Source organism: Tachyglossus aculeatus, chromosome 1 (genome assembly GCF_015852505.1).
Source record: "Tachyglossus aculeatus isolate mTacAcu1 chromosome 1, mTacAcu1.pri, whole genome shotgun sequence".
Taxonomy (NCBI): domain Eukaryota; kingdom Metazoa; phylum Chordata; class Mammalia; order Monotremata; family Tachyglossidae; genus Tachyglossus; species Tachyglossus aculeatus.
Genome location: NC_052066.1, coordinates 148,889,698 through 148,909,164, shown reverse-complemented (window position 1 = coordinate 148,909,164; position 19,467 = coordinate 148,889,698). Strand labels below are relative to the sequence as shown.

The following is a 19,467-nucleotide window of genomic DNA, read 5'->3' as shown; positions in this document are numbered from 1 at the left end:
TGAAGAGCAACCCCCTTCCCAGAGAGGCTGCCCAAGGCCGCAGATTTCTCTTAGGTGTTAGCGGGTGGTGGCCGGCTGCAGCCAGGGCCGGCAGAAGGGTTTCTCAGCGCCGTTCCTCGGGGTGGATGCCCTCTGAGGCCCTGCCCTCCTCCTGCACATTCGGAGGGCACCGACTCCCAGCTCGTGGCCTTTGGACCCTCAGTTCTCCGGCCTCGCAGTTTATCAGACTTTTTCCAGGAGCCTCTGACCCTGTGAAGGCCCCAACTGGCATGAGGGAGCCCTCCTCAGAGAGTAAGTGGAGACATTCAACCTCCCGAAACAGGGCCCTAGTGCCAAAAGTTCCCAAAGACCCGTAGGGTGGGGTGTAAGGGGTGAGCAGAATCCTGCTGTGATTTCTGTCCTCACTATTGAGGGGGGCTGGCATTTGGGCAGGGGGCTCCCTTGTGCCCATCCCCGCCGCAACCCAGGGCACCATAGCTTTTTAGTAGGATGCTTGGAGTCCTCAGACACAACCAGTTGGAGTTTGGGGTTCTTGGTAAACATGGGCCAGAGTCTGTAGCCCAAGAGGGCCGGGGGCTCTCTTTCTGCAGTCTGGAAGGCACCGGCTGAGAGGGCACAGGTTGGGAGCTTACAGGGCCAGGGAGGGTGTAAACCGGACAAACACAGCACTGGTGTTCTTCAGGTGGATTTATTATGTATTTATTTATTTTTTATTGTATTTGTTATACACTTACTACGCGCCAGGCACTGTACTAAGTGCTGGGGTAAATAGAAGATAGGTTGGGCACAGTCCATGTCCCACAAGGGGCTCACGGTTTTCCTCCCTATTTTACAGATGAGATAACTGAGGGTCAGAGAAGTGAAGTGAAGTGACGTGCCCAAGGCCACTCAGCAGAGAAGCCGGGATTAGAATCCATGTCCTTCTGACTCCCAGGCCTGTGTGTGGTCTGTCCTCTAGGCTATGCTACTTGTTATCTATTATAGTATTTGTTAAGTGCTTACTCTGTGTCAAGTACTGTTCTAAGCACTGGGGTAGATACAGGTTAATCAGGTCAGGCAGTTCCTTTCACAGTCTAAGCAGCGGGGAGATTTAGGAGAGTCAATTCAATAGGTATTGAATCCCCAGAGGAAACGTAGGCATAGAGAAGTGAAGTGACTTACCCAACGTCAGTCAGTCTGTTGTATTTATTGAGTGGTTACCATGTGCAGAGCACTGTGCTTGGGAGAGTGTGTACTTGGGAGAATGGGCACTTGGGAGAGTACTATATAACAATATAAGACACATTTCCTGCCCACAGTGAATGCTATTTTGATGCTAGTGATGCCTATCTACCTGTTTTGTTTTGTTGTCTGTCTCCCCCTTCTAGACTGTGAGCCCATTGTTGGGTAGGGAATGTCTCTGTTGCCAAATTGTACTTTCCAATCGCTTAGTACAATGCTCTGCACAGTAAGCGCTCAGTAAATACGTTTGAATGAATGTGTGAGTGTACAGTCTAGAGGGGCAGACAGACATTAATACAAATAAAGAAATGTACAGTTATGTACATAAGTGCCATGTGGCTGTCAGGGGGAAGAGTAAAGGGAGCAAGTTAGGGTGACACAGAAGAGGGTTGAAGAAAAGGACTTAGTCGGGGAAGGCCTTTTAGAGGAGATGCGCCTTCAATGAGGCTTTGAAGCAGAGGACAGTAATGGTCTGTTGGATATGAGGAGGGAGGGTGTTCCAGGTTAAAGGCAGGATGTGGGAGAGAGGTCAGCGATGAGAAAGATGAGATGGAGGTACAGTGAGAAGGTTAGCATTAGAGGAGAGAAGGGTGAGGGCTGGGTTGCAGTAACAGAGTAGCGAGGTTGAGGTAGGAAGGGACAAGGGATTGACTGCTTTAATGCCGATGGTAAGGGGTTTCTGTTTGATGTGGAGGTGGATGAGCAACCACTGGAGGTTCTTGAGGAGTGGAGAAACTTGGCTGAATGTTTTTGTAGAAAAATGATCCGGGAAGCAGAGTGAAGTTTGGACCGAAGTGGGGAGAGACAGGAGACTGGGCGGTCAGCAAGGAGGCTGATACAGTAATCAAGGCTGGATAGGATAAGTGCTTGGATTAATGTGGTAGCAGTTTCGATGGAGCAGAAAGGGCGGATTTTATCGGTGTTGTGAAGGCTGAACCAACGGGATTTAGTGATGCATTGATGAGAGAGCAGAGTCTAGGATGACACGGAGGTTATGGGCTTGTGAGACAGGAAGGATGATGGGGCCATCTGCAGTGATGGGAAGATCAGGCCGGGGAGGACAGGGTTTGGGTGGGAAGATAAGGGAGTTCTGTTCTGGACATGTTAAGCTTGAGGTGACAGGAGGACATCCAAGTAGAGATTTCTTGAAGGCAGGAGAAAATGTGAGACTGCAGAGAGGGAGAGAGATTAAGGCTGGAGATGTAGAGTTCTTTCAGCATCCTAGCTTCACGCATGATCGAAGAGCACAAATCATTGTATGTACTTTAATACAAACAGCAGTAAATTCTACTTGGGGTAATTATAGGCCCTGCCTAGTTCTCTCTATTATAAGGATCTTATGGCAAACACTATTGATAAGCAGATTAGAAATCCTGACCTGGCTTCTTCCTGTGTCAACACCTTAACAAACCCAACTTCCTGATAAACAGATAGATAGAAACCTAGATAGGACAGAAGAAAGGAGATAGTGAAGTGTCTGCTTAGAGTAAATGGAGGGTTGGGCAGACAAAATGGAGTCCAGGCGTAAAGGTCCCACCCGTTCCATCTCTTGGTAATTCCACCACTCCTAGGCACTTAATACATAGAATTATTAAAAAATTTGACAATAAACCCATTCCCTGCCCACAACGAGCTTACAGTCTAGAGGACTGTAATACCACAGTAATAATTGTGATGTCTGTTAAATGTTTACTCTGGGCCAAGCACCGTATTAAGCGCTGGGGTAGATACAAGATCATCAGGTTGGACACTGTCTCTGTCCCACACGGAGCTCACCGTCAAAGTAAGAGGGTGAACGGCGTGGCTCAGGGGAATGAGCCCGGGCTTTGGAGTCAGATGTCATGGGTTCAAATTCTGGCTCTGCCAATTGTCAGCTGGGTGACTCTGGGCCTCACCTCATTTGTAAAATGGGGATTAAGACTGTGAGCCCCCTGTGGGAACAACCTGATCACCTTATCTATTTGTATTCATGTCTGTCTCCCCTTCTAGACCGTGAGCTCGTTGTTGGGTAGGGACCGTCTCTATATGTTGCCAACTTGTACTTCCCAAGCACTTAGTACAGTGCTCCGCACACAGTAAGTGCTCAATAAATACGACTGAATGAATGACTCCCCACAGCACATATGTATCTATCTGTATCTATCTGTAATTGATTGTTTTATCTATTTGTATTAATGTCTGTCTCCCCCTCTAGACCGTGAGCTCGTTGTTGGGTAGGGACCGTCTCTATATGTTTCCAACTTGTACTTCCCAAGCGCTTAGTACAGTGCTCCGCACACAGTATGCACTCAATAAATACGATTGAATGAATGAATGAATGAACTCTAGTCACCAGAGTTACTCTTGTTCACTTAAACAAGGTGGTTTAGGAGACAGTCAAACAGGCCTAGAAACAAAAACAGCTCAGAGAGTGAGAAAGGTTGGGTGAGAAGGGACTAATGCAAGGCCTAGACTACTGTGCTTCTGCAAATCTTGGTACTCCTTGTAGTCTTGCCACATCAAATGAAACACAATCACAAAGTTCCACACGGCCCAGCCCCACAAGGCTGAGGTAGAAGCCGGGAACTACCACAGCATCACGGCATGCAGACACTCTGCTGCTTCTTCCCAGCCTACTCATTGCCGCTCATTTGCATCTATCTCATCATTAATCATCATCATCCATGGTAGAGAAGCAGCGTGGCTCAGTGGAAAGAGCCTGGGCTTGGGAGTCAGAGGTCACGGGTTCTGATCCCGGCCTCACCGCTTGTCAGCTGTGTGACTTTGGTCAAGTCACTTAACTTCTCTGTGCCTCAGTTACCTCATCTGTAAAATGGGGATTAAGACTGTGAGCCCCACGTGGGTCAACCTGATCACCTTGTATCACCCCCGGTGCTTAGAACAGGGCTTGGCACAGAGTAAGTGCTTAACAAATGCCATTATTATTATTACTTCATAATAATAATTAATTATGATATTTGTTATGTGCTTACTATATGCCAGGCACTGTATTGAGCACTTACTGTGTGCAGAGAACTGTACTATGCTTTTGGGAGAATACAATACCACAGAATTGGTAGACCCGTTTCCTGCCCACAATGAGCTTACAGTCTAGAGGAGAAGACAGTCATTCATATAATAAATAATATGCTGTCAGATTGAGGGTGAAGTGAATATCCAATGCCCAAAGGTCACATATCTTGCCCAACCCCTTGCCCACATCCTCTCTCTGGCTTTGGAGTTTCCTCCTCCATCACTTCCAACAGACCACCTCTCTCCCCACCTTCCAAACCCTCCTAAAATCACATCTCTTCCCAGAAGCCCCTCCTAACTAAGCCCTCGTTTCCCCTACCCACTCCCACCTCTGAGTTGCCTATGTACTTGGCTTTGTACCCCATAATCACTTAATATTCACCCCATCCCTATTGTCCTTACGAACATATGCTATATGGTACTATTTCCCCTACCTGTAATTTATTTTAATGTCTGTCTCTCCACGGAGACTGTAAGCTTCTTGAGGGCAGGGATTGTGTTTACCAACTCAGTTACATTGGGCTTTCCCAAGCGCTTAGTACAGTGTTCTGTACATAGTAAGTGCTCAATAAATTCATTCAATCATATTTATTGAGCACTTACTATGTGCAGAGCACTGTACTAAGCTCTTGGGAGAGTACAATATATAACAATAGACATATTCCCTACCCACAAATGCCACTGATTGATTGATTGATTTTTCACTTGCACCAGTTTGTGGCTCGCATTTTTCTCGGGGCAATCACGTGGGGTGGGGAGACTGTCTCCTGATTCTTCCACCAGGTTGTATCCAAATGGTGGAATGAAAGCACATCTTCCAGCAGGACTCTAAGCTCTAGCACTCTGTGGGCAGAGATCGTGTCTGCCAACTCTATTGTATTGTACTGTGCTTAGTACAGTGCTCTGCATAGAGCAAATAATAAATACCACTTATTGATAAATTGATTCTAAACTCTAGATTGTAAACTCCTTATAGGCTGGGATTGTGTCCACGAACTCTGTTGTAGTATTGCTCTGTCCCAAATACGTAGTACAGGGCTGCGGATATAGGAAGTGCTCAATAAATACCATCAATTGAGTAATTGACTCTAAGCTCTACACTGCAATCTCCTTGTAGGCAGGGATCGTGTCTACCAATTCTGTTGTATTGTTGTACTTTCCCAACCGCTTAGTACGGGACTCTCCATACATACCATTGATGGATTGATTAACTGACGTCAAGTCTCTGTCCTCATGGTGACCAGCTATCTGAGGTATGGTCTGGAGGCTATTCCTCAGGGTGAATTAATTCCCCGCTACCTGACCTTTCCCATTCTTTCCTGAGCCCTCAACCACAGCGACTGACCGAGCAAAGGGCAGTAGGCCGGAGTTGACTGGTGGGGGGGATTATGGGGGATTATTGATTGACCATATTCCTGGTACTGTTTCTGTTTCTCCTGTTTACCTCCTCCGCCTGCCCACCTGCCCACCTGCCCCCCTCTTTGGCTCACCACGAGGGCTCCGATGCCCTCAGCGTATAAAACTCAGGTGGGAAAGGGGGAAAACTCAGAGACTTCCACCCCTTTCCGAGCAGCAGCAGCTCTTCCTCTGTCCCCAGAAGGGCTCCCCGCTGCCATTCTAGAAGGACTAAGGTCTCTGGCTGCTCACTGCCGAGCCCTCGAAGGCAGCAAGTTGGACTCCAGATGGATTTCATTGCCGGGGCCATTGGAGGTAAAAGCAAAATGTGGTGGTTGGAGAGAGATGAGCCAAGGGGCCCTGGATTCTTGGGGGAAGGCCCGGATTGTCTTTGTCCAGAAACGCTCTGGGCATGTTACTCCCCTCCTCAAAAATCTCCAGTGGCTACCAATCAATCTGCGCATCAGGCAGAAACTCCTCACCCTGGGCTTCAAGGCTGTCCATCACCTCGCCCCCTCCTACCTCACCTCCCTTCTCTCCTTCTACAGCCCACCCAGCACCCTCCGCTCCTCCGCTGCTAATCTCCTCACCGTACCTCGTTCTCGCCTGTCCCGCCATCGACCCCCGGCCCACTTCATCCCCCGGGCCTGGAACGCCCTCCCTCTGCCCATCCGCCAAGCTAGCTCTCTTCCTCCCTTCAAGGCCCTGCTGAGAGCTCACCTCCTCCAGGAGGCCTTCCCAGACTGAGCCCCTTCCTTCCTCTCCCCCTCGTCCCCCTCTCCATCCCCCCATCTTTCCTCCTTCCCTTCCCCACAGCACCTGTATATATGTACATATGTTTGTACATATTTGTTACTCTTATTTATTTATTTATTTTACTTGTACATATCTATTCTATTTATTTTATTTTGTTAGTATGTTTGGTTTTGTTCTCTGTCTCCCCCTTTTAGACTGTGAGCCCACTGTTGGGTAGGGACTGTCTCTATATGTTGCCAACTTGTATTTCCCAAGCGCTTAGTACAGTGCTCTGCACACAGTAAGCGCTCAATAAATGCGATTGATGATGATGGTGATGAAGGCAGCTCCCTCTTCCCTGTTCCCCAAGTCCCTCTGACAGAACCCCCAGTTCCTGCCGCCTGCATAGTGGCCTGGATTCAAACAGCACAGCCAGAAACTCACCCCCCCCGCCCCACACCTCCGATTCTCCCATAGCCTTGGAGGAAATTCTGGGAAAAAAGGATCTTTCACTGTTCCCCTGTGGGGGCCACAGAGTTCCCAGAGACATTTTTTTTTAATGACATTTGTTAAATGCTTACTGTGTGCCAGGTACTGTTCTAAGTGCTGGGGTGGATAAAAGCTAATTGGTTTGGACGCAGTCCCTGTCCCACATGGGGCTCACAATCTTCATCCCCATTTTACAGGTGAGGTAACTAAGGCATGGAGAAGTGAAGTGACTTGCCCTAGGTCACACAACAGGCAAGTCACTTAACTTCTCTATGCCTCAGTTACCTCATCTGTAAAATGGGAATTAAGACTGTGAGCCCCATGTGGTACAACCTGATCACCTTGTATCCCCCAGCGCTTAGAACAGTGCTTTGCACATAGTAAGCGCTTAACAAATACCATGATTATTATTATTATTATTGTTATTATTATTAAGTGGCAGCATGGCTCAGTGGAAAGAGCACGGGCGTGGGAGTCAGAGGTCATGGGTTCAAATCCCCACTCCACCACTTTTCAGCTGTGTGACTTTAGGCACGTCACTTAACTTCTCTGGGCCTCAGTTACCTCATCTGGAAAATGGGGATGAAGACTGTGATCCCCCCGTGGGACAACCTGATCACCTTGTAACCTCCCCAGCGCTTAGAACAGTGCTTTGCATATAGTAAGCGCTTAATAAATGCCATCATTATTATTATTATTATTAAGTGGCAGAGCCAGGAATAGAATCCCAGGTCTTTCTGACTCTCAGACCAGTCATGCTGCTTCTCTAATCCCCTGACTAGTTCTCACATGCCTACTCAGAACCCTTTATCTCCCACTGTGACACGTGGGTCTGTTGGTTTATTCATTGTTTATTGATTTCACTGCTTAATCGTTATTTTTATCCTTTGCATCTGTACTTTCCCTCTTTTCCTCAGTAGTCACTCAATCAGTGGTATTTACTATATGCAGAGCACTGTACTAAAACCATAAGAAGAATAAGTTGTTAATAATAGCATCAATAAGAACAACAATTCCTTCCATCTGTATAATGCTTTTAATTTTTTTCAAAATGCCGACCCATAAATTATCACATTTTTATCCTCTTAAATTCTTTTAAGGCAGGTATTATTAACCCCATTTTATAGGTGAGGCAGCTGAGGCACGGAGAGGTTAAATGACCTACCCAAAGTCACACAGTAGGTTCGTGGCAGACTGGATCTAGAACCTGAGTCTTCTGACCTTTTCACTAGACCACACTGCCTCATTTTCAAGGGAGTCCACACTGACGGCAATTTGAGTCTGTTGAAATCTCCTTGAGAAGAGGAATTGTGTCTCTCCTGGCACTGATTGCTCCTGATAGGCCAGTATAGTGATTTTTTTTTTATAGTATTTTACAATGTATCAGGCACTGTACTCAGCCCTGGGGTAGATGTAAGCTATTGAGAAGCAGTGTGGCTCAGTGGAAAGAGCCCAGGGCTTGGGAGTCAGAGGTCATGGGTTCTAATCCCGGCTCTGCCGCTTGTCAGCTGTGTGACCTTGGGCAAGTCACTTAAATTCTCTGTGCCTCAGTTACCTCATCTGTAAAATGGGGATTAAGACCACTCTTTCCACTAGACCACTCTGCTCTATCTTGGCTTGTGCAGGGAAAACGTTTAGCTCTCTCGCCACCTGGCAAAATGGTGGCAGAGCGGCAAGCAGTTGGGGCACAGGGAATCTGGGACCAAATTCACTCCCTGCACCAGGTGGCCAAAGAGCCTCCCTTCCCCTGACCTCAAAATGCTATTTTGAGCCACAGCCATGTGGCTGTTTCAGGTCAATATTTGACTTGCTAAAAGGCCGGGGGCAGTTCCCAGGAGTATTTCAGGACAAGCGGAGGGAGCTTTGGGGCAAACCACCCCACAAACAGGGAAAGGGGTGAAGAGCCGACCACTTGAGGTTGCTGTCAGGGAAGGGATCTAGACAAGCCGGCCAGCTTCTCCTCCCCTTCCCCTTTCCCTCCCTCCCTCAGCAATCCACTGGTGGCTGCTTTGTGCTGGAACCTGGCCAATCATCCAAGAGGCCTCTGGGTCTCCTTCCCGGCACCCTCAGCTCTGGGTGTCTCCCTGGGGAGGGAACCGGGAACGTGCTTGACTGGGGAAATCACCTCAGGACCAAGATTCCAGGGGCCGGGGAGCTGCTATCGCAGAAATTGGCCGAGGGTGGGACTTAGCTGTGCTAGCTAGAGAAGTTTCCATGCAGACATGGGCCTGGCCCCTCCTGCCCATTTCCTAGGATGTCCAGACCTGCCGGCCCATGGGAAAATCCTTGGGAAGACCTGGGCTGGAGGGGTCTGGGCTGGTCCCAAGCAGTTTAACACCAGCACTGATCAATCACTGTATTGAGGTTCTAGGAACGTACAGCATATATTATAAATTCATTGCAGGCAGGGAACGTGTCTGCCAACTCGATTGCATTGTAGTTAGTCATATTTATTGAGCACTTACTGTGCTCAGAGCACTGTACTAAGCACTTGGCAGAGTACAGTACAACTGGAAGCTTGGTCTTGAAGTGATTTCGCCAGTCAAGCCCGCCCCAGGTTCCTTCCCCAGGGAGGCACCCAGAGCCGAGGATGCTGGGAAGGAGACCCAGAGAGAGGTTTTCTAGGTGATTAGTACAGTGCTCTGCACACAGTAAGCGCTCAATAAATACGATTGATTGATTGATTAGCTGCATTTCAGCATGCAGAAGCCACCAGTAGACTCCTGAGAGAGGGAGGGAAGGGGAGGAGAAGCCGGCTGGCTTGGCATGATCCCTCCCCTGACAGCAAACTGATTGATTGCTACAGCAGAAATCGAAAGACACTGCCCTGCCCCCAAAGAGTTTATAATCCAGTATCGTCATCATCAACAGTATTTATAGAGTGCTTAATAATAATAATAATAATAATAATGATGGCATTTGTTAAGTGCTTACTATGTGCAATGCACTGTTCTAAGCGCTGGGGTGGGGACACAAGGTAATCAGGTTGTCCCATGTGGGGCTCGCAGTCTTAATCCCCATTTTACAGATGAGGTAACTGAGGCACAGAGAAGTTAAGTGACTTGCCCACACAGCTGACAAGTGGCAGGGCTGGGATTAGAACCCGTGACCTCTGATTCCCAAGCCCATGCTCTCACCACTGAGCCACGCTGCTTCTCTTATGCAGAGTATCGTACTAAGCACTTGGGTGAGTACAATACACAGGGCTGATAGACACGCTTCCTGCCCACAAGGAGCTTATAGTCTGGGAGCAAGCAGGCCCAAATTGCCAAACAAAAAGGAGTAAGAGCGCAGCTGAAAATGGTAAAAACCCAAGAAACAGATGGATCAGAAACAAATATATTGATCTATACAGGAGAGTTAAGGTGGCTGATGGAGTTGTAGGTGGGAAGAGACTTGGTCAGGGAAAGCTTCCTGGAGGAGGGGGACTTTGAGGCTAGCTTTAAAGGTGGGGAAGAATGTGGTCTGGCAGATTTGAAAGAGCTACAGGTAGGGGGAAAGGCGTATTCTTTTTTGTATTGCACTGTCCCAAGCGCTCAGTACAGGGCCCCGCACACAATAAGTGCTCAATAAGCACCACCGATTGACAGATCGACTGTGACAGGGGAGTCATGAGCAAGGTACAATTAGGAGGGTAGTGCCTGAGGAGAGAAAGGGGCAGAGACAACATCTTTTGTTCCCGGTGGACTCTCCTCAATGCTTAGTATGGTGTTTCTTACACTGCCGGCACCACCGACCGACCCACCGACCGATTAGGTGTAGTGGGGGAAGAGAACGGGCAGGCAGGGAGAGGAAGTTTTCAAAGCTTGGGGAGAATAACCAGTTTCCCCAGCTAAGGCCTGTGCCCCGAAGCCAGTAAACGCAGTCTAGTGTAAGATGACTCCTTCTTTCATGATCATCAGTCATCAGCACCCCTCCCAGGGCTTGTACAGAGCCCGGTAAAGGCTCCAGGGGAGGGGACAGACAGAGTGCAGAGTGCCCCTGGGTGCTAGCCTTCTATCTAAGGGGTGGCCAGAGAGGAGACAGATGGAGAGCCAGAGGGGAAGGGCCTGGGTCTTGACCCTCAATCTAAGGAGAGGCCAGCGAGGGGACAGAGTGCAGGAGGTTGAAGGGCCCAGGCACCTTCAGAGTGTGGGAGGTTGAAGGGCCTCCATCTGAAGGGGAGGCTGGAGAGGGGACAAAGTAGGGGAGGTTGAGAGGGTCAGGTGCTGACCCTTGATCTGAGGGGACAAAGTAGGGAAGGTTGAGGAGCCCAGGTGCTGATCCTCAATCTGAGGGGAAGAGGGAGGGCAAAGGGTCCAGGAGATAGCCCTCGATCTAAGGGGGAGGCCAGGAGGGGCGGGAAAATTGAACCAAACGTCCCGGAGGGGACGGCACGCCGTGGACATGGTGGATGTGGAGCTGGCTCCGTTTGGGCTTATCCTCCACCGGTTCTGCTCACCGCCCCCACTAACCAAACCCAAGCTGCAGCAGCCGTGTCCCCCACTTACTCCGGGGGCAGGGAGGCAGTCCCTACCAGGGGTGGCCCGTGGGGCTGAGGACTACTTACCCTCTGACCATCTGGGAGGCAGCGAGGTCCAGGAGAAAGAGCATGGGGGTGGAAGGCAGGAATCCCTGGTTGTAAGGTCCCAGCTGGGCCACTGGCCTGCTGGGTGACTTCTGACTGGTCACTTTTTTATTTTTATGGCATTTGCTAAGCACTTACTACATGCCAGGCACTGTACTAAGCTCTGGGGTAGACAATAATAGTAATATTAATTATGGTATCTGTTAAGCACTTACTATGTACCAGGCACTGTACTAAGCACTGGGGTGGATACAAGCAAATTGGGTTAGACCCAGTCCCTGTCCCACGTGGGATTCACAGTCTCAACTCGCATTTTACAGGTGTGGGAACTGAGGCACAGAGAAGTAAAGTGACTTGCCTGGGGTCACACGGCAGACAGCGGCTCAGTGAGAAGCAGCGTGGCTCAGTGGAAAGAGCACGGGCTTTGGAGTCAGAGGTCATGGGTTCAAATCCTGGCTCTGCCAATTGTCAGCTGTGCGACATTGGGCAAGTCACTTAACTTCTCTGTGCCTCAGTTACCTCATCTGTCAAATGGGGATTAAGACTGTGAGCCCCCCATGGGACAACCTGATCACTTTGTAACCCCCCCGGGGCTTAGAAGTGTGCATTGCACATAGTAAGCACTTAATAAATGCCATTAAAAAAAAAGTGGCAGAGCCAGGATTAGAACCAGTGACTTTATGACTCCCGGGCCCATGCTCTATCCACTTTGGTATGTTGCTTTTCTACACAGTCCATGTCCCATATCATCAATCAATCGTATTTATTGAGCGCTTACTCTGTGCAGAGCACTGTACTAGGCGCTTGGGAAGTACAAGTTGGCAACATATAGAGACAGTCCCTACCCAACAGTGGGCTCACAGTCTAAAAGGGGGAGACAGAGAACAAAACCAAACATACTAACAAAATAAAATAAATAGAATAGATATGTACAAGTAAAATAAATAAATAAATAAATAGAGTAATAAATATGTACAAACATATACATATATACAGGTGCTGTGGGGAAGGGAAGGAGGTAAGATGGGGGGATGGAGAGGGGGATGAGGGGGAGAGGAAGGAAGGGGCTCAGTCTGGGAAGGCCTTCTGGAGGAGGTGAGCTCTCAGTAGGGCCTTGAAGGGAGGAAGAGAGCTGGGGCTCAGAGTCCTAATCCCCATTTTACAGATGGGTTAACTGAGGCACTGAGAAGTGAAGTGACTTGCCCAAGGTCATACAGCAGAAAATCGATCGATGGAATTTATTGAGCACTTTGTGCAGAGCGCTGTACTAAACCCCTGGGAGATTACAATGCAACAAAGTTGTTAGACACATTCCCTGTCCACTATGAGTTCACAGTCCAGAGGGGGAGGTGGAGGAGCAGGGATTAGAACCCAGGTCCTCTGACTCCCCAGCCCATGCTCTTGCCAGTAGGCCATGCTGCTTCACCTCTCTGGGCCTCAGTTTTCTCACCTGTAAAATGGGGAGAATAATACCTGCCTTGCCCTGTGCTGCAGTGTGGTTTGTCAAGCTCAGATGAAATGATTGAACGAGAAGATATGGGGCTGCATCTGGAAGTGACAGGTTTTTAAGAGTGGAAAACGGGGTGGTCGAAAAGCTCTACTGCCGTGTCAGATTGTATTAGGATGTTAAATTGGAATGGGGGTGTTTATCATGGGTACAAGGCCCTCCACACAATCTGGAGGAGAAGCATGAAAGCGGGAACCAAATCCTTTGGGAATAATAATGTCAAAATTGTCTTCTTCACAAATCTGTTCACTCTTTATGAGAAGCGGCAAGGCCAAGTGGAAGGAGCATGGGCCTGAGTTCCAGTTCCAGCTCCACCACTTGTCTGTTGTGTGAATGTGGGCAAGTCGCTCTGTGTCTTAATTACCTCATCTGTAAAATGGAGATTAAGCCTGGGAGCTCCATGTGGGACATGGACTCTGTCCAACTTGATTAGCTTGAATATATCCCAGTGTTTAGTATGGTGTCTGGCACATAGTAAGTGCTTAACAAGTACCATTAAAAAACCCACAAAACTGGACAAACCCAATCATTATGTTGACGTCTGTGTCCCCGTCTAGACTGTAAGCTTGTTGTGGTCAGGGGATGTGTCTGTTTATTGTTATACTGTGCTCTCCCAAGTGCTCAGTACATTGCTTTGCACCCAGTAAGCATTCAATAAATATGATTGACTGACCTATTGCCAAGGGGATCATTAGGCTAACTTAAATTTCAGTAGGGGAGGGACCATTGGCCTACTTAAGAGAAGCAGCGTGGCTCAGGGGAAAGAGCCCAGGCTTTGGAGTCAGAGGTCACAGGTTCAAATCCCAGCTCCGCCAATTGTCAGCTGTGTGACTTTGGGCAAGTCACTTAACTTCTCTGTGCCTCAGTTACCTCATCTGTAAAATGGGGATGAAGACTGTGAGCCCCCCGAGGGACAACCTTATCATCTTGTAACTCCCCAGTGCTTAGAACAGTGCTTTGCACATAGTAAGTGCTTAATAAATGCCATTATTATTATTATTATTACTTTGTCAGCAGACATGTGCCCTTCCTTATTAAAAGGTCCAGCAGTCATAGCATCATGAGCACTACCCATCAATCAGTCAATTGGTCTGTGGTATTTATTGAGCTCTTTCTCAGTCCCCCTCTCCCCAGCTCTGGGTCAGCCCCCCACCCATTCAACACAGCCCTCTGTGTCTCCCAGGGCCACCAGGAGGCTTGCACAATCTAGACTGTGAGCTCACTGTTGGGTAGGGACTGTCTCTATATGTTGCCAACTTGTACTTCCCAAGCGCTTAGTACAGTGCTCTGCACACAGTAAGCGCTCAATAAATACGATTGATTGGTGGTCCTTTGTATTCGGGGAAGACACCACTGATGTCGAGTTCACCTTCCTGGGGGTATGTGTGGCTGAAGGGGCCAGTGTGGGACCCTCAGTCCCGGCCACGCCGAGCACACAGAAAGGCCGTCCCTCATTGTATGGTCATGTTTGATGGTTGTGTCGCCTCTTCGGGCTCCTTACCTCCTTTCTCGCAAATGCCCGGAGAGATGGCCAGTGCTGGTTTCCTTCCACCCGCCGTCACGGGCAGGGACAGCTCCTTTATCAACCCTAACTTTCCCTCCTGGGACCCGTCCCGGCCCTATCCTTGAGGGGTGGTCAGGAGGAGACGTTGGTGGTGACCGGCGGATCGCAATAATTTGTCCTTGTGTCACCTGAGGGCCCTGCCTGAGTGAGGGAGCTTCCGACCCCCTACTCTGCTTGGTGGGCATTCCTTCCTGGAAAAGGAGAAGCAGAGTGGCTCAGTGGAAAGAGCATGGGCTTTGGAGTCAGAGGTCATGGGTTCAAATCCTGGCTCCGCCAACTGTCAGCTGTGTGGCTTCGGGCAAGTCACTTAACTTCTCTGTGCCTCAGTTACCTCATATGTAAAATGGGAATTAAGACTGTGAGCCCCCTGTGGGACAACCTGATCAACTTGTAACCTCCCCATTACTTAGAACAGTGCTTTGAACATAGTAAGCGCTTAACAAATACCATCATTATTAAGAGGAGTAACAGTAATTATTGTGTGGTATCAGTTACGCACTCTATGCCAAGCACCGTGCTATGGACTGGATTAGATACGGGATGATCAGGTCAGACACAGTACCTGTCCCGCAGAGGGCTCACTGTCTAAGGGGGAAGGAGAGCAGGCATTTCATCTCCACTTTACAGACAAGGAGAACTGAAGTGACTTGCCCAAGGTCACCCATCAAACAAATGATGGAGCTGAGAGTAGAACCTGGGTCTCCTGATTCTGTGGCTCTTTCCTCTAGGCCACTCAGGCAGCAGGCGAGCTGGCAGGCAGGCACCTCAACCTGCCAGGAGCCCAGACTTACTCCAGCTGGCTCTGAGTCCTGAGGTCTCTGGAAGCCCCGGTTTTGCCCAGAAGAGAGCCGGCTGCCAGTGGGAATATTTCAAGCCTTGGGCCTCGAGAACAGCCCAGGGCTTGGGAGGACTCCCTGGGCCAAAAATCCAGGGCCTGGCCCAGGCTGGCGAACCAGCCCAAGGGGTCAGCTCTGGAGGGGATCGGCCCATCCCACCTCACCGGTACAAGAGACTCATGCCTGGTGCTCTGGAGGTGGAGGCAGGACATCACCGTAGCCTGCCTGGCTCCCTTCCCAGGCCTCTTCCCTTCCTTGCCAGTGCACCTTCATCCATTGCTGGGGGAGCGCGCCCGGGCCCTCTGCCCCTCCAGAAGCCCAGCTGCACTGAGGTCTTCTTCCCTGAGGTCTTCCCTGAGGCTTTTCCTGAAGTCTTCTCTGTGGTCTTCCCTGACGTCTTCCCTGAGGCTTTTCCTGAAGTCTTTTCGTGGTCTTCCCTGAGATCTTCCCTGATGTCTTCTCTGAAGTCTTCCCTGAGATTTCTGACAGCTCCCCGCCCACTATTTGAAATGCCTCTATGCCTGGGGGCAGTTAGCCATGAGGAAAAATACCTCTGTCCACCTAGAAGCTCCAGCATTGCAGTCTGGGTCTTGACAGGCAGAATGCCCCTGGGCCTTCTTTTTAGCGGAGTAATGGAGAGTCTAAAGTGAACGTGGATTATAAGCTCCCAGAAGTCAAGGAATGTGTCGGTTAACTCTCTTGTCCTCTCCCAAGTGTTTATTAGTACAGTGCTCTGCACAGAGAAGCAGCGTGACCTAGTGAATAGAACATAGGCCTGGGAGACAAAAGGACCTGGGTTCTAATCTCAGCTCTGCCACTTATCTGCTGTGTGACCCTTGGGCAAATGTCTCTGTGCCTCAGTTACCTCATCTGTAAAATGGGGATTAAGACTGTGAGCCCAGACTGTAAACTTATTATGGGCAGGGAAATTGCTAATTCTGTTATATTGTACTCTCTCAAGTGCTTAGTACAGTACTCTGCACATAGTAAGGGCTCAATAAATACCATTGATTGATTGACATGGACTGGGTCCAACCCATTTAGCGTGTATCTTCCCCAGTGCTTAGTACAGGTCTGGCACGTAGTAAGTACTTAACAAATACCATAAACAACAAAACAAAAACACAGAGTAGTTACTGGTGAAATAATACTGATTGATTTACATGGCACCTTCCATCTAGAGAGTTCAATGTGTTCATATGCCCAGGATGCTTCTTGCATCCTAATCAATATCCCTGACAGAAGGAGAAGGGTGGACTGTATTATTCATATTTTACAGCTAGGGAAACTGAGGTTCAGAGAGGTTAGTTGATTTCCCCAAGATCACCCACCCCACCGAACAGTTTTGGAGCTGGAGATAGAATTCAGAAGTCCTTAGAGGGCATCCAAGAAAAAGCAAATCAATCAATCAGTGGTATTTATTGAGCACTTACTATGTGCAGAGCACTGTACTAAGAGCTTTGGAGAATACAATAGCACAGAATTAGCAGACATGTTCCCTGCCCATCCCAAACTGAATTAGAGCAGGGAGCAGGATTAGGAACAGGACCTGTGGTTTTGTGGGAGAAGGGGTCTGCTTCCAGCTCTGCTTTTTGGCTCCTGAGTTGACTTAATTTGCCCTAGCTGTAAAATGGGTTTGTTCATACTTTTGGCACTAGAATGTACAATTGATCGCTTTAGCCTATCATCCTCCCTCTAGATGGTAAACTTGTAATGCGCTGGGAAGGTGTCTGCTAATTCTGTTGTAGTCTCCCAAGTGCCTAGTACAGTGTCCTGCACATAGTAAATGCTCAATAAATACCACTGACTGAATGATTGATTGATATTTTGACACTCAGGTACCCTATGGGTTCTCTGTGGACATTTAATAACAATAATAATTGTACTTAAGTTAAGTGCTTACTGTGTGCCAAGCACTGTTCTAAGTGCTGGGGTAGATGCAAGTTAATTAGGTTGGACACAGTCCCTGTCCCATGTGGGGCTCACAGTCCTATTCCCATTTTACAGATGAGATAACTGAGGCCCAGAGAGGTGAAATGACTTCCCCAAGGTCACAGAGCAGACATGAGTTGGAGCTGGGATTAGAACTCACGTTCTTCTGACTCCTATGCCCGTGTTCCAACCACTAAGCCATGCTGCTTCCATGGCTCAGTGGATAGAGCACGGTCCTGGGACACAGGCATTTCCTGGTTTTGTTAAAAGAAACCAAGCCCCAAAGTAGTCCCGAGTCCAATTTCACACTTTCCGAGTCATTCCAGAAAAATCGGTCTGAGAAGTCGTGGTGTTTAGTGTGTTACTGGTCTACTTTGTTTGTTTCAGGTGGCTGTGGCGTGGCTGTAGGCTATCCCTTGGACACCGTGAAGGTATTTCTAAGCAAGTCTGTTTGACTCTCCTGGGATAAGCAGCTTTTCTCTACTGACCTGGCTCTGAGTGAATGCTCAATTCCGGCTTAACCCTGTTGGGTTTGATTTCCCTGCCCAGGGGGCTGGGGAATCCACCCTTGTGTTGGGCCGACCCTGTTCCCTAATTGCAAAAGAGATTTCTCTTGGTCTCTTGGGGGTGAAGCGGGGTTCTGTTCATCTCGATTATCACTCTCCCAAAGGCCGTCCAACTTCCAAATATTCTCTGCCTTCCCAGGTGAGGATTCAGACGGAGAAGAAATACTGTGGAATCTGGCACTGCGTTCGAGAAACATACAGAGCCGAGAAGGTCAGTCAGTCCCCTGATTGGAGGAATCAGGCTGTCCGATCGGTCCCCAGGCCATCTGTCCGGGGCAGTCATTCTCTCCCCCTTCTAGACTGTGAGCCCGTTGTTGGGTAGGGACCGTCTCTATATGTTACCAACTTGTACTTCCCAAGCACTTAGTACAGTGCTCTGCACACAGTAAGCGCTTAATAAATACGATTGAATGAATGAACGAATGAACACCTTTTGTGTGCAGAGCACTGAATTAAGCGCTTGGGAGAGAACAACAGAAATAGAAGACAGTCTTCCTGCCTTCAAAGAAGTTTACAATCTGACCAGGGCAGGGGGGCAATCAATCAGTCAGTGGTATTTATTGAGCACTTAAATATGCAAAGAACTGCACTAAGCACTTGGGAGAGTATGATACAACAGAGTTGGTAGACACATTCCTTGTCCACAGTGAGCTTACTGTCTAGGGGACAGAAAATCATACAGCTTTGTGAAGCAGGAGAAAGGACAGTGCTGCAACTGGCAATAGCAGGAGTTTGTCAGGAGAAAGAGAAAAATGAGTGCATGAGGAGAAGCCGAATGGTCTAAAAGAAAGAGCACAGGCCTGAGAATCAGAGGACCTGGATTCTAATTCCAACTCCAGGCCTTGCCTGCTGTGGGTCCTGGAATAAGTCACTTCACTTCCCTGTGCTTCAGTTTCCTCATCTGTATAACGGGGATTCAACACCTGTTCTCCCTCCTACTTAGACCCTGAGCCCCATGTGGTACAGGGACTGTGTATCCTGTATGTACGCCAGTGCTTAGTATAGTGGTTGGAACATAGTAAGGAGTTAACAAATACTGCTATTATTACTGTAAACCTGCTGAGATAAACAGATGGTTTAAGGTGGTTGTTGGATTGTCATAGCTCAAGAAAAGGGGAGAAAATGGGAGGAGATTAATCAGGGAAAGTTTCCCAGAGGAGGTGGATTTTCAGAAGGTCTTTGAAGATTTGGGGAGCAGTGGTCTGGCGGTTTGTGGGACGGGGGCAAGGGGCAGCAGGGGGGAGGGGAAGGACCATCTTGGGGGAAGGGGCGGTTTGGTGGTGGGTGGGAAGGGGAAGCCCGGAGGTTGACCTGCAGTATTTTTTTATGTTATTGGTTAAGCACTTACTATGTAGCAGGCACTGTACTAAACGCTGGGGTGGTTGCAAGCAAATAGGGATGGACACAGTCCCTGTCCCACATGGGGCTCACAGTCTTATTCCCCATTTTACAGATGAGGTAAATGAGGCCCAGAGAAGTTAAGTAATAATAATAATAATGATGGTATTTGTTAAGCACTTACTATGTGCGAAACACTGTTCTAAGTTCCAGGGGGGTTACAAGGTGATCAGGTTGTCCCACGTGGGGCTCACAGTCTTAATCCCCATTTTACAGATGAAGTAACTGAGGCTCAGAGAAGTTAA

The 19,467-nt window shown here is 48.7% G+C and overlaps 1 protein-coding gene across 2 annotated transcripts in view; it reads left to right on the top strand.

Annotated features, from left to right (window-relative positions):
* Positions 1–254: 254 nt before the first annotated feature.
* The window catches only part of SLC25A47 (solute carrier family 25 member 47), a 30,696-nt gene continuing 11,483 nt past the window's right edge, over positions 255–19,467 (top strand). The window contains exons 1-3 of one of the 2 annotated variants that reach the window (XM_038749311.1): positions 255–291; positions 17,646–17,689; positions 17,964–18,035. In XM_038749311.1, the coding sequence (XP_038605239.1) occupies positions 270–291; positions 17,646–17,689; positions 17,964–18,035 (138 nt within the window). In that variant the 5' untranslated portion in view covers positions 255–269. Of the gene's footprint in view, positions 292–5,804; positions 5,944–17,645; positions 17,690–17,963; positions 18,036–19,467 lie in introns of those variants that run through there. The other variant, XM_038749302.1, reaches the window with a different exon arrangement.